We start from the raw sequence: 13,936 nt of genomic DNA, 5'->3' as shown, positions 1-13,936 counted from the left end.
AATCTAGACGTTAATATGTTAATTAACCCAATTAAAAATGGGGCACTGAGCTGAACAGAGAATTCTCAACAGAAGAAGTTCAAATGGCCAAAAGACACTTAAGGTCATGCTCAACCTCCTTAGTGATCAGAGAATTGCAAATCAAAACAACTTTGAGATACCATCTTACACCTGTCACAATGGCTAAAATCAAAAACACCAACAATAGCCTTTGCTGGAGGGGATGTGGAGTAAGGGGTACACTCATCCATTGCTGGTGGGAATGCAACCTTGTGCAACCACTATTGAAAGTTGTGTGACAGTTTCTCAGGAAATTTGGGATCAACCTACCCAAAGACCCAGCAATACCACTCTTAGATTTATACCCACGAGATGCCCTATCATACTACAAAAATATTTGTTCAACTATGTTCAAAGCAGCATTTGTAATAGCCAGAACCTGGAAACAAACTAGATGCCCTTCCACAAAAGAATGGATGAAGAAAGTGTGGAATATATACATATTAGAGTACTATGCAGTGGTCAAAAACAATGACTTCTTGAATTTTGCATGCAAATGGATGGAAATAGAAAACACTATCCTTAGTGAGGTAACCCAGACCCAAGAAGATGAACACGCAATATACTCACTCATAATTGGTTTTTAGACATAAATAAACGACATTGAGCCTATAATTCGTGATCCTAGATGAGCTAAATAAGAAGCCAAACCCAAAGAAAAACATACAGTTATCCTCTTAAATATTGGAAGTAAACAAGATTGCTGGGCAAAAATTAGGAACTGGGGGGGGGGGGTAGAGTGCGATAGGGGAAAGGGGAGAATGGGAAAAAAAAGTGAGAAGGGGAGGATGGGGAGAGCATGGGGAAATGGGATGGTTGGGATAATGGAAGGATGGTTATGGGAGCAAGGAAGTATATATCTTAATAAGAGAGCCATTTTAGGGTTGGCAAGAGCTTTGACTCTAGGGGGTCCAGAGTGATATACCCAACTACGTCATGGGCAGCTGAGGAGAGAGAGCCTAAAATGGCCCGATCCTATAGCCATACTAATGAATATTTTACATATCACCATAGAACCTTCATTTGGTGATGGATGGAGATAGAGACAGAGAGCGACATTGGAGCACTGGACTGAGCTCCTAAGGTCCAAATGAGGATCAGAAGAAGGGAAATATGAGCAAGGAAGTCAAGACCGCGAGGGGTGCACCCACCCACTGTGACTATAGGGCTAATCTATTGGGAGATCACCAAGATCAGCTGGACTGGGACTGAAAATGCATGGGATAAAACCGGAATCTCTGAATATGGTGGACAATGAGGGCTGCTGAGAAGCCAAGGACAGTGGCACTGGGTTTGATCCTAATACATGAACTGGCATTGTGGGAGCCTAGCCAGTTTGGATGCCTACCTTCCTGGACCTGGATAGAAGTGGGAGGACCTTGGACTTCCCGCAGGGCAGGGAATCTGGAATACTCTTCATTCTCAGGAGGGAGAGGGAATGGAGTGGGGGGAGGGGGAGAGGGAGAGGGGAGTGGTGTGAGGAGGCGATGTGTGGGAGGAGGGGGATATTGGGAAATGGGGAAGAGGCAGAAATTTTTATTTATTTATTTATTATTTTTTTCAACAACTAAGAAAATAATAAAACAAAAAGAGTTAATAAGAACAATTGAAATCCTCCTGGATATTAACCGTCATCAGGTGATGAAAGGAGACAGAGACAGAGACCCACATTGGAGCACCAGACTGAAATCTCAAGGTCCAAATCAAGAGCATAAGGAGAGAGAGCACGAGCAAGGAACTCAGGACCGCGAGGGGTACACCCACACACTGAGACAATGGGGATGTACTATCGGGAACTCACCAAGGCCAGCTGGACTGGGTCTGAAAAAGCCTGGGATAAAACCGGACTCGCTGAACATAGCAGACAATGAGGACTGCTGAGAAGTCAAGAAAAAAAAATGGCACAGGGTTTTGATCCTACTGCATGTACTGGCTTTGTGGGAGCCTAAGCTGTTTGTATGCTCACTTTACTAGACCTGGAAGGAGGTGGGAGGTCCTTGGACTTCCCACAGGGCAGGGAATCCTGACTGCTCTTTGGGCTGATGAGGGAGGGGGAGTTGATTGGGGGAGGTAAGGGAAATGGGAGGCAGTGGCGGGGAGGAGACAGAAATCTTCAATAAATAAATAAACAAATAAATAAAAGAGTTAATAAGAAGCCTACAAAATAAATAAAAAAAATCTATAATTCTATATGTTGCCACATAGCTCTTGTCTTTACCTGTCCTCTATCCTGTACTTCTCCCTCTGCATCTCCTGGTGACTTTTTGTAACTCTGCCCTGCATCTTCTCAGAATTCTCCTAGGGTTACTTTCTGGCACCAACTTTCCTACCCAGGTGTAGACCAGTCACATTTTTAGTAACCAGTGAGAATAATGCTTATTTAAAGTGTGCAAAAATTGTTACACATCAGAATCCCAACTCATGAGTGAGAAAAGAGAATAACATTAGTAGCAGTGTGGGCATACTAATCAAAAATCAAGAACTCAGGAAATGTAGTGTGAGCAGAAGGTTGGCACTGAGCTGTGACCTTAAAACACAGGAACAGACGAATTTGGTGGGGATGGTGGGCTAGGAAGTGGATGCAGGTTCATGCCAAGGTGTGAGTGTATGAGTGTAGTAGCCATGCTCTCTTATTCCAGACTCTATCTGTAGGAAGTCAGAGACACTGTTGACCGTATTGTAATCGAATTAGGGTTGTTTCCACCTCTAATTTATAAAGTCTAGCCTGACTTCCCTCATGCAAATGTATCTTCTAGCTCTGTGTTAAATCCCCTCCTATACTGTTGGAGCTCACATCTCTCTCACAGGAGGCTGACCTCTGAAGAAAAGGAGGTATATCCTAGAAGATGAAACTGTTTGAACTTCTTTACCCTTCCTGGTGAGTGTTCCCACTTCATACATGTGTTCATGTGGGGTTCTGACAACATGTGATTGACAGAATTGACTTTTTTTTTGTCTCAAGGAATTCTATCCCAGATTCAGCTTCAGGAGTCAGGACCTGGCCTGGTGAAGCCGTCACAATCACTGTCCCTCACCTGCTCTGTCACTGGTTACTTCATTACCAATGGTTACTACTGGAGCTGGATCAAATAGTCCCCAGAGAAGAAGTTCGAGTGGATAGGGCACATAACTTATGATGGAAGAACTAATTACAACCCATCATTTAAGAGCCGCATCTCCATCACTAGAGACACATCCAAGAACCAGTTCTTCTTGCAGCTGAACTCTCTGACCACTGAGGACACAGCCACATATTACTGTACAAGAAGCACAGTGATGGAACTTCAGCATTAGCCCAGACATAAACTTCCCTGTAGAGGACCTCTGGACCAGCAGGGGGAGCTCAGCCCTGACTAATCTCCGGAACTGTAAAACTTCAAGCAGAAAAAGAAAAAAACACTTGGTTTTTGTCTGGCTTTTCTTCTAACTGCCTAAAGACAGAGAAAATGGAGGTTCATTCCTCTTCTGATCATGAAATATTTTGTTTTTGTGAAGACACATTTATTTGTTTTTAACGGTCACTGAAGACAGGGTACATGTTAATTTTGAATATGGATGAATCCTTTACCAACTGAACTTTTTTTTTTTTTTTGTCATTGGAATATGTTTTAATGATAGCAGCTCTTTGGAACTCAACAGGTTTCAAATGACAGTAATTTTCCTGTAACAGCTGTGATTCCACTTTTGATTGTTTACACACTCCTCTCTGTATGTTGGAGCACATCCTAGTCTGTTCACACAAACCAGTTGCTGGGATGCCTACAGAATGATACATATTGTGTTTTGGGGCTCCACATATCACCACTGCTGCATTACCAACTGTGTAATTCACAGGAGGGTATGTACTGGTGCCAAGTGTGTAGGAGGGAATGTATAGAATAACTCTGTTGTCAATATTTACTTTCTTGCAAAGACAAAATACTTCGTGCCAGAAAATATATCAATTTGTAGTAGAATATAAAACATCATTTCAAATAAATATTCATGTTCACACTGATTAATAATTTATTTAAATGTGACAGAAAAGGATCCACCTCTGACATAGAAGATAATTTAAAAGTGTGTATATATATAAACATATATATTTCTCAATATTTGCTAATGATATTATAATTCACATAATTGACCCCCAAACTTCTAACTTCTTTTTTAAAGCTAATGTTGTCTTAGAATTTATTTATTTATTTATTTATTTATTTATTTATTTATTTATTTATTATGTATACAATATTTTGTCTGTGTGTATCCCTGAAGGGAAAAGAGGGCACCAGACCCCATTACAGATGGTTGTGAGCCACCATGTGGTTGCTGGGAATTGAACTCAGGACCTTTGGAAGAGCAGGCAATGCTTTTAACCTCTGAGCCATCTCTCCAGCTCCAAACTTCTAACTTTCATCAAGGAATTTCTACAACTCATAAACACAACTTCAGTAATGTAGCAGAATGCAAGATTAACTAAAAAATTAGTAGCCTTCCTTTAAAACGATAATAAATGGGCTGAGAAAAAGTCAGATAAACATCACTATTCACAATAGCCACAAATAAAAGCAAATATATTGGATTAATCTAATCAAACAAGTAGAAGACTTGTATAACAAGTGTTTTAAATCTTTGAAGTAAGAAATTGAAGAAGACACCAGAAAATTAAAAGATCTCCCATGTTCATGGGTAGGTAGAATTAATATAGACTTAACATATCAATCTTACCAAAAGAAATGTACAAAGTCAGTGCAATGCCCATCAAACTCCCAACAAAATATTTCACAGATCTCAAAAGAACAATACTCAACTTTATGTTGAAAAGCATGATACTGACACACTACCCAGCCTTCCACAAGCCTGCTCTATTGTCTGTGTGGTCCTTGGCTCAGGAACAGTTTCATGATTCTGTACTAAGGATTTCCACCCAGAGGGGTGAGTGTCTGCCTGCCAGGCAGGCCTGAAGTTCCCCGCAAGGGAGTCCGGGCAACTTCAGCTTGTACTGCAGGGTCTCCTATGTTCTACTTGACCCCACCCTGCTCCCCATGTTCCCCTTTTGTCCGCAGTGTCCTTAGGCTACCAGGCATCCCTGTTTCAGTGCTGAGGAGTTCCATCCAGACAGGAACAGTTCCTGCTCCTGCACTGAGGAGATCCATCCAGAGAGTCAGTCACAGCAAGACTGGACCAAGACACCATGCCTCTCCTGGCTCCATTTGAAGGAAGAGATGGTCAGGCGCCAATGCAAGAATTCCTCTAACAACCTGAAAGGCAACGTGACATCACCAGAATCCAGGGATCCCGAAACAAGAAGAATTGAATACCCTACTCCAGAAGAAATAGAAGAATTCGACTTTAAATAAAACTATATGAAAATAATAGAGGACCTTAAACAGGAGGTGAAAAACTGTCATAAATAAATAGAGATGACAAAAAAGGTAGAGGAAATGAATAAATCTCTCAAAGATACCCAATAAAAACAAGAAAAAGCAATCAAATATACGGTTCAAGAATTGAAAACTGACATGGAGGTAATGAAGTTAACACTAACCGAGGGAAGGCTGGATATGGAAAATCTGGGTAAATGAACAGGAACTATAGAGACAAGTACTACCAACAGAATACAAGAGATAGAAGAAAGAACCTCAGACACTGAAGATACTATAGAGGAAATAAACTCACTGATTAAAGAACAAAACAAATCCAACAAATTCTTAGCATAAAACATCCAAAAAATCTGGGACACTGTGAAAAGACAAAACCTAAGAATAATAGGGGTAGAAGAAGGAGAATTACAGCTCAAAGGCCCAGAAAATATATTCAAGAAAATTAAAGAAGAAAACTTTCCCAGCCCAAAGAAGGATATTCCTATGAAGGTACAAGAAGCATACAGAACACCATATAGACATGGTTCAAAAGAAAGCATCCCCGCACCATATAATAATCAAAACACAAAACGTACAGAATAAGGAATAGATATTAAGAGCTGCAAAGGAAAAAGGTCAAGTAACATATAAAGTGAAACCTAACAAAATTACACCTGACTTCTCAATGGAAACCATGAAAGCCAGAAGGTCTTGGATAGATATGCTGCAGACACTAAGAGAACATAGATGCAAGCCCAGACTACTATACCCAGCAAAACTTACATTCACCATTGATGGAGAAAACAAGATATTCCAGGACAAAAACAGATTTAAAAAAATATGTTGCCACAATCCCAACTTTACAGAAAATACTAGAAGGAAAATCACAAACCAAGGAAGTCAATAACATCATAACACAAGCATCTGACAATCCTCCACCAGCACAACTCAAAGCAGGAAAACACATAAACTCTACCACTAAAAAAAGTAACTGGAGTTAACAACCACCGGTCATTAATATCACTTAATGTCAGTTGACTCAATTCACCTACAAAAAGGCACAGGTTAAGAGAATGGATACAAAATCAGGATCCAACATTCTGCTGTTTACAAGAAACACACCTCAAACTCAAAGACAGATACTACCTCAGAGTAAAGGGATGGGGAAAGGTTTTCCAATAAAATGGACCAAAGAAACAAGTGGATGTGGGTATACTAATATCTAACAAGATTGATTTCAAACTAAAATCAATAAGAAGAAATGGAGATGCACACTTTATACTCAAAACAGAAACAAATCATCAGGATGAAGTCACTATCCTGAATATCTATTCCCCTAATATAAAAGCACCCACATATGTAAAAGAAACATTACTAGAACTCAAAACATACATCAAACCCAACACTCTAATAGTAGGAGATTTGAACACTCCACTCTCACCAATGGAAAAGTCAACCAGACAGAAACTTAACAGAGAAATAAGAGAACTATCAGATGTAATGAACCAAATGAACTTAAAAGACATCTATAGAACATTCCACCCAATCAGAAAAGAATATACCTTCTTCTCAACATCGCAAGGAACCTTCTCAAAAATTGATCAAATAATTGGTAACAAAGCAAACATCCATAGATACAAAGAAATTGGCAATGAATGAAGCCAAAGACAGAGACCCACATTGGAACACTGGACTGAGCTCCTAAGGTCCAAACAAGGAGCAGAAGGAGGGAGAACATGAGCAGAAAGTTAGGATCCTGAGGGGTGTGCCCACCCACTGAGGCGCTGGGGCTGATCTAATGGGAACTCACCAAGGCCAGCTGTATGATGGAGCATGTGATCAAACCCGACTCCCTATACGTGGCTGACAATGGGAAGCCAAGGACAATGGCACTGGGTTTTGAGCCTTCTGCTTGTACTGACTTGGTGGGAGCCTAGTCTGTTTGGATGCTCACCTTCCTAGTCCTGGATGGAGGTGAGAGGACCTTGGACTTCCCACAGTGCAGGGAACCCTGACTGCTCTTTGGATTGGAGAGGGAGGGAAAGGGGAATGGGGGGAGCAGAAGGGAAAAGAGAGGAGGTGAGGATGTGGAAATTTTTAATTAAATAATATAAAAATAAAGATAAATAAAAGCAAGAAACCCAGGAAAGACAAAACAATCCTGGAAAAAAAAAAAAAAAACTTCTGGAGGCATCAGAATTCCTCACTTAAAATTATACTATATAGCTACAGTACTGAAAACAGCCTAGTATTGGTATAAGAATAGATAGGAGAACCAAAGGAACTGAATAGAAGACCCAGATGTTAATTCACAAACCTTTGAACACCTGATTTTGACAAAAAAAGCAAAAAAAAATGGGAAAAAGAAAGCACATTTAACAAATGGTGCTGGCATAAATGGATATCAACTACTGAGACAGCGTATTTTTTTTTAAGAAGTTTAAGGCCCTTTATTCTATATCTAAGCTAAGTAAGGTATCCTTCCAAAAAGAATCGGTTCCCAAAAAGTCAGTACAAGAACCAGGGATAAATTCTGGTGCCACTTTCAGTGGCCCCACAGCTACCCCAGCCATGCAATGGTCTCTCACATCCAGATGGTTCTGTTTGGTCCTATGCTGGTTCTTTTCCTGTCTTCCTGTAATTGGTGAGCATCCATAAGCTCAGGTAAACTGTAGCAGTGGACATTCCCATTGTGGTCTTGACCTCTTTGCTCATATTATCACTCCTCCCACGCTTCAACTGGATTTTGGGAGCTCAGCCAACACTCTGCTGCAGGTCTCTGACTTTGTTTCCATCAGTTGCTGGATGAAGATTTTATGGTTACATTTATGATATTCATCAATCTGACTACAGGACAATACCATTTCAGACACCCATTCCTCTATTTCTGAGGGTCTTAGCTTAGGTCATCATTGTGGATGCCTTGAAATTTTAGTAGTGGCAGGTTTCTTGCCAGCCCGACAGTGGTATGCTCAATTAAAATATCTCTTTCTTTTCTCGTCATTTCTGTCCTTCCTTCATCTCAACTATCCCTTTTTCTCAAGTTCTCCTTACACCTCCCCTTCTCCCCTCATCTTCTCTTTTGACCCACTTATATCACCCCCCACTCCATGTTCACATTTTTCAGGAGATCTTGTCTATTTCCATCTTCCAGGTGGATCTATATATGTTTTTCTTAGTGTTAACCTTGTTACCTAGCATCTCTAGGGTCATGGACTATAGACTTGTCATCCTTTGCTTTACACTTATGAGTGAGTACATACCATGTTCATCTTTCTGGGTCTATGTAACCTCACTCATATTTTTTTTCTAGTTCCATCCATTTGCATGCAAATTTCAAGATGTCATTGTATTTTACTACTGAGTATTACTCCATTGTATAAATATACCACATTTAAAAAAAAATACTCTTTAGTTGAGGGGCATTCAGGTTGTTTCCATGTTCTTGTTTCAAATAATGCTGCTATGAGCATAGCGGGTATCATATTCTTAAATTTGCCTCCTCATGTCTAGGTTTGATGGTATTTTTAGGGGTCCCTTTTTTTAGTTTTTTTTTTTTTTCAAGACAGGGTTTCTCTGTAGCTTTGGAGCCTGTCCTGGCACTAGCTCTTGTAGACCAGGCTGGCCTCGAACTCACAGAGTTCCGCCTGCCTCTACCTCCCGAGTGCTGGGATTAAAAGTGTGCGCCACCACCACCAGGCTGAAAAGAAAAACTTTAATTATCAAGCCCTGATAGAGATAACTGTATCATAATTTCTCTAGTTTGTGTAATGGAAAGTGCAGTGCTTGTCTCAAGTCCTGGCTACAGTAGTCTGTTAGGTTGAATCTACACACCTAGCCACTTAAAAATTGTTCAGAGCAAGTTTGTAATTCAAAAAGACCTTTAGGTGGTGTTTTTCACCTCGGTGGTGTTACCATAGTCCTGGAGGAAATCACAGTTGTGGGACCCTATCCTCCTTTTGTGTATTCAAAGGTCACTGTTAGACCTGCTTCTGGTTCATGGCTGAAAAGAAATAAAGACTCGATCCAAATCATGTACAAGAAGTTTAATTTGCTAAGGAATGTGGAGAAGTTTTTGCCACAACTCTATGGAGTTTCAAGGTCCCTGCCAGCAAGCAAACTGCCACAGTGTGTCCATAAACTACACTCCAAAGCTCCTATTACATTTCAAAGTTCTTTACGGGAAGCAAGCTGCAACGGTGTGTCCATAGCTCCATAGTCAGACCCCTTGCTTGAGTCAGAGTTTTCCCTGGCTGGACTGCCCAGAAAGCCGGCATTTTAAAACAGTGCAGCTTTTTTTTCCTACTACAGCTGAAAATCAAAATGCTTTACTCTAGTCTTTACCAAGCTTTCTCAGGCTTTCTGTGAATGCAGTTATCCACATGCGCACCATTTGGTAACGTGAGAGGCTGGCTTGTTGGGGTTTTCTGTCCTGCTCAGTTCCCAGAGTACAGATTGTTAGAAATGGCTTAAATAAAGTTGTAGGAGTTATCCAATAAAAAGCTAGAGCTAATGGGTCAAGCAGTGTTTTAAATAATACAAAAAAGACAATAAGTAGAAGGAGAAAGTTAGGAAAGAGAGTGAAGAGTGAGAAAAGGAAGAGGGGAGGATATAAATGGGCCAACCACCAGCCACACAGTCAACCCCAGAGAAGGAAGAAAAGAAAAGATATAGAATAAAAAAGGTAAAAAGCCTAGAGGCAAAATGTAAAGTGAATCAGAATAATTTATGTTAGAAAATATGGAGAGAAAGAAGCAAAAATAAGGCCAACATTCACAAATAAGAATAAGTCTCCCTGTATTTATTTGGGATCTGGGTGGCAGAACCCCAAATAGTTTCACAAACAATCAACACCAATACCTAATGTTTCAACAGAAATGTGTCCATTTATGTGATACACTCTCCATCAACTTTCCTTAAGCCTGTGGTAAAGAATGAATTATCCAGAGACAGAATTGAAAACCTAAATTCACAGCAAAGAAATTTAAGCCTTAAGGGATTGAAGTAGAGAGGATATATCTACTGTAGAAATGTAAATAGTATAGATAGTGGATGCATTGGAGGATGGTTGGAAGGGAGAATCAAAGGAGGAAGGGGAGACAAAAGGAATAAGGGGGGAAAGAGGTAAAAGTAAGAGCCATTTAAGGGATAAATTAGAAACTTTATACAGTAGAAGATTCTAAAGGAGAAATGTAAACACAAAGATAAGTTAGAACTCCTTTGATTTATAATGGTTTCCAGCCAGCATTATATGCTAGGTCAATAAAAGAAAATATTTGTTTTAGTAACCATCAATTTCTGCTTTGCATTAATGTTTTTCAAAGTAATAGAACCCATACTAGATGGAGGAAGGAACAATATCTAAGAATAAATACTTTATTTTTACTACAGTAAAAATGAATTATTTTCTTTTAAAAATAGGATTATATTAAAATCACTCCCTATAACATTCTGCTACATATAAAGGTCAGTGGCTTGCTCAGCCATGAGTAGAGAAGCTTCCTACTGCAGCAGATTGGAACAAATACAGAGACCGAAAGTCTGACAATTTTCTGAGAGTGAGAGACCTTGGGACATTCAGTACTATACAAATGTCATCATCAAATCCATGGTGTGAAGAGTTCTCAGCTGCTTCTCTCAGAATGTGCTTACATTACCCCAAATGGGTATATTAAAAAGTATGTGTGGTCCCTTTAGAACAACGATATGTCAATGGTCAAATTTTATAGGAAAGTTGGAAACTTGTAGGCAGACTTTTCTTTCTCCAGTATGTCTGTAATCAAATAACAAAACTGAGAATTAATAAAAAAATAAATTTTGGCCAATATCACTGGATTGTTACTCACTTTTATTTATATTAAAACATTTCTATGATTCTATATGTTACCACGTAGCTCTTGTCTTTACCTCTCCTCCATCCTGTACCCTCTGCATATTCTGATGACCTCTTCTAACTCTGCCCTGCATCTTCTCAGATTCTCCTAGTCTTACTCTCCTGCACTATCTTTCGTACCAAGGTGTATACCTGTCAGTGTTTTTAGTAACCAGTGAGAATAATGTATATTTAAAGTGTACAAAAATTGTTACACATCAGAATCCCATCTTATGGGTGATAAAAGGGAATAACAATAGTAGCAGTGTGGGCATACTAATCAAAAATCAAGAACTCAGGAAATGTAGTGTAAACAGAAGGTTAGCACTAGGTGTGACCTTAAAATACGGGAACAGAAGAATTTGGTGGGGATGGTTGAGCTAGGAAATGGATGCGAGTTCATGCCAAGATGTGTGTGTGTATGAATGCAGTAGCCATGCTCTCTTATTCCAGACTCTCTGTAGGAAGTCAGAGACACTGTTGACCAAATAGTAATAACAAAGTAGGGGAGTATCCACCTCTAATTTATAAAGTCTAGCTTGACTTCCCTCATGCAAATGTATCTTCTAGCTCTGTGTTAAATCCCCTCCTGTACTGTGGGAGCTCACATCTCTCTCACAGGAGGCCTACCTCTGAAGAAAAGGAGGTGTATCCTAGAAGATGAAACTGTTTGATCTTCTTTACCTGGTGACAGCCCTTCCTGGTGAGTTTTCCCACTTCATAGATGTGTCCATGTGAGGTTCTGACAACATGTGATTGACAAAATTCACTTTTTTGTCTGAAGGAATTCTGTCCCAGATTCAGCTTCAGGAGTCAGGACCTGGCCTCATGAAGCCATCACAATCACTGTCCCTCACCTGCTCTGTCACTGGTTACTCCATTACCGATAGTTACTACTACTGGAGCTGGATCAGGCAGTCCCCAGAGAAGAAGTTGGAGTTTATTGGGTACATATATAGTAATGGTGGTAGTACTAATTACAACCCATCGTTTAAGAGCCGCATCTCCATCACTAGAGACACATCCAAGAACCAGTTCTTCTTGCAGCTGAACTCTCTGACCACTGAGGACACAGCCACATATTACTGTGCAAGAAGCACAGTGATGGAACTTAAGCATTAGCCCAGACACAAACCTCCCTGTAGAGAACCTCTGGACCAGCAGGGGGAGCTCAGCCCTAACTGATCTCAGGAACTTTAAAACTTCAGGCAGAGAAAGAAAAACACTTGGTTTTTCTCTGGCTTTTCTTCTATCTGCCTAAGAACAGAGAAGATGGAGGTTTATTCCTCTCTCTGATCATGAAATATTTTGGTTTTGTTAAGCCACATTTATTTGTTTCTAACCGTCACTGGAGACAGGGTATAAGGCAGTATTTCATGTCATTTTGAATGTGGATGAAGCCTTTACAAATCAAGCCGTCTTTCTTGTCATTGGATTATGTTTTAATGATAATAACTCTTTGGAACTCAGCAGGTTTCACATGACAGTAACTTTCCTGTAACAATTGTGATTCCACATTTGATTGTTCACACACTCAGTTATGAATCCTGACTTTTATTCCTATACCTTTGTCCCTCAATAAAATTATTTCCCAAAACAAATTCCATAATTCTGCCATCTCTCTATGTCTAAATATACAATCCTCTTTGATATGTCTCAGTCATTCACAAGATTTGAGTTTGTGTTCATTAATGTTAGATTACTTTATATGATTTTTTTTTCCCTGTGGGCAAACAGATTCATAGCTATGCCTACTGATGAAAATAGCCTTTTTTTATTTTAATGATTCCCATTACTTTGTACAAATCATATTTCCATTGCTTTTGTTCAAAACTGAAAGTATTAGATGCTATTGTAACACGGCTGATGTTGTGGGGTTTAACATTACTAGTTAGTTTGACTTAATTTGAGATCACATGTCTCTTACTCAACGGATGTGAGAGTGTTTTCACAGAGTTGTAATAGAGAAGGGAAGATACACATTTAACATTGATGGCAAGTTTTAGTGGGCTGCAGGTCAGCAGTCAGTAGAATAATAAAAATGGGAATACTGCTTTTCCCCAATTTATTAATCTGTGTATTTCCTGATCTATACAGAAGAAGGAAAATAACATAAATGATAAGAGAATGCCTTTAAAATTTGCATGTGATATGATGATCACCTAAGGCACATAGATACTGATGGAGAAAAAATAATTTTGTTATAATTTGTGTTGATAATTTTGAAAGGAATGTTTACTATGTGACAATGTATTAAGGAAGACATATCTTTTTGTTATTTATTTATTTAAATAGAATTCCAATTTGCTGATTACTCTTGGCTTTTAGTCTATGGTATTCACAAAAATATTAATGCAGTTAATATTTGGAGCATTCTAGAGTCTGCAGACAGTGCTCAATTATTTGTAAAAGCAATTACTTGAAGAGGATCTTATTTGATTCTCAGCTCCCAAAATAACAGTTCTTAAATATATAAAATGAGTGTTCTATTAGATCTGACAACATCTTTTGTCCTGCAAAACCACATGTACTCAGGTGAACATATACAAAGAAATGCACATGCACACATATGAAAATAACTGTTAAAATTTTGATGTATCTATGTAATGAACTAAGAGAATTTTTCCGTTTATTTATTTATTAAAGATTTCTGTCTCTTCCC

General features: G+C 39.2%; 1 gene segment (V, D, J or C); it reads left to right on the top strand.

The window, feature by feature from the left end:
• The first annotated feature begins 11,843 nt into the window (after positions 1–11,843).
• Positions 11,844–12,396, top strand: LOC126495397 (Ig heavy chain V region 3-6-like). The segment is given in 2 exon segments: positions 11,844–11,977; positions 12,059–12,396. Coding segments are annotated over 2 exon segments (381 nt in total).
• Positions 12,397–13,936: the final 1,540 nt, after the last annotated feature.

The sequence above is a fragment of the Alexandromys fortis genome, unplaced genomic scaffold, assembly GCF_014885135.2.
Source record: "Alexandromys fortis isolate MF-2015 unplaced genomic scaffold, M_Fortis_MF-2015_v1.1 scaffold_448, whole genome shotgun sequence".
In the NCBI taxonomy this organism is placed as follows: domain Eukaryota; kingdom Metazoa; phylum Chordata; class Mammalia; order Rodentia; family Cricetidae; genus Alexandromys; species Alexandromys fortis.
The sequence above is the reverse complement of the archived record's forward strand: the minus strand, read 5'-3'. Positions and strand labels throughout refer to the sequence as shown.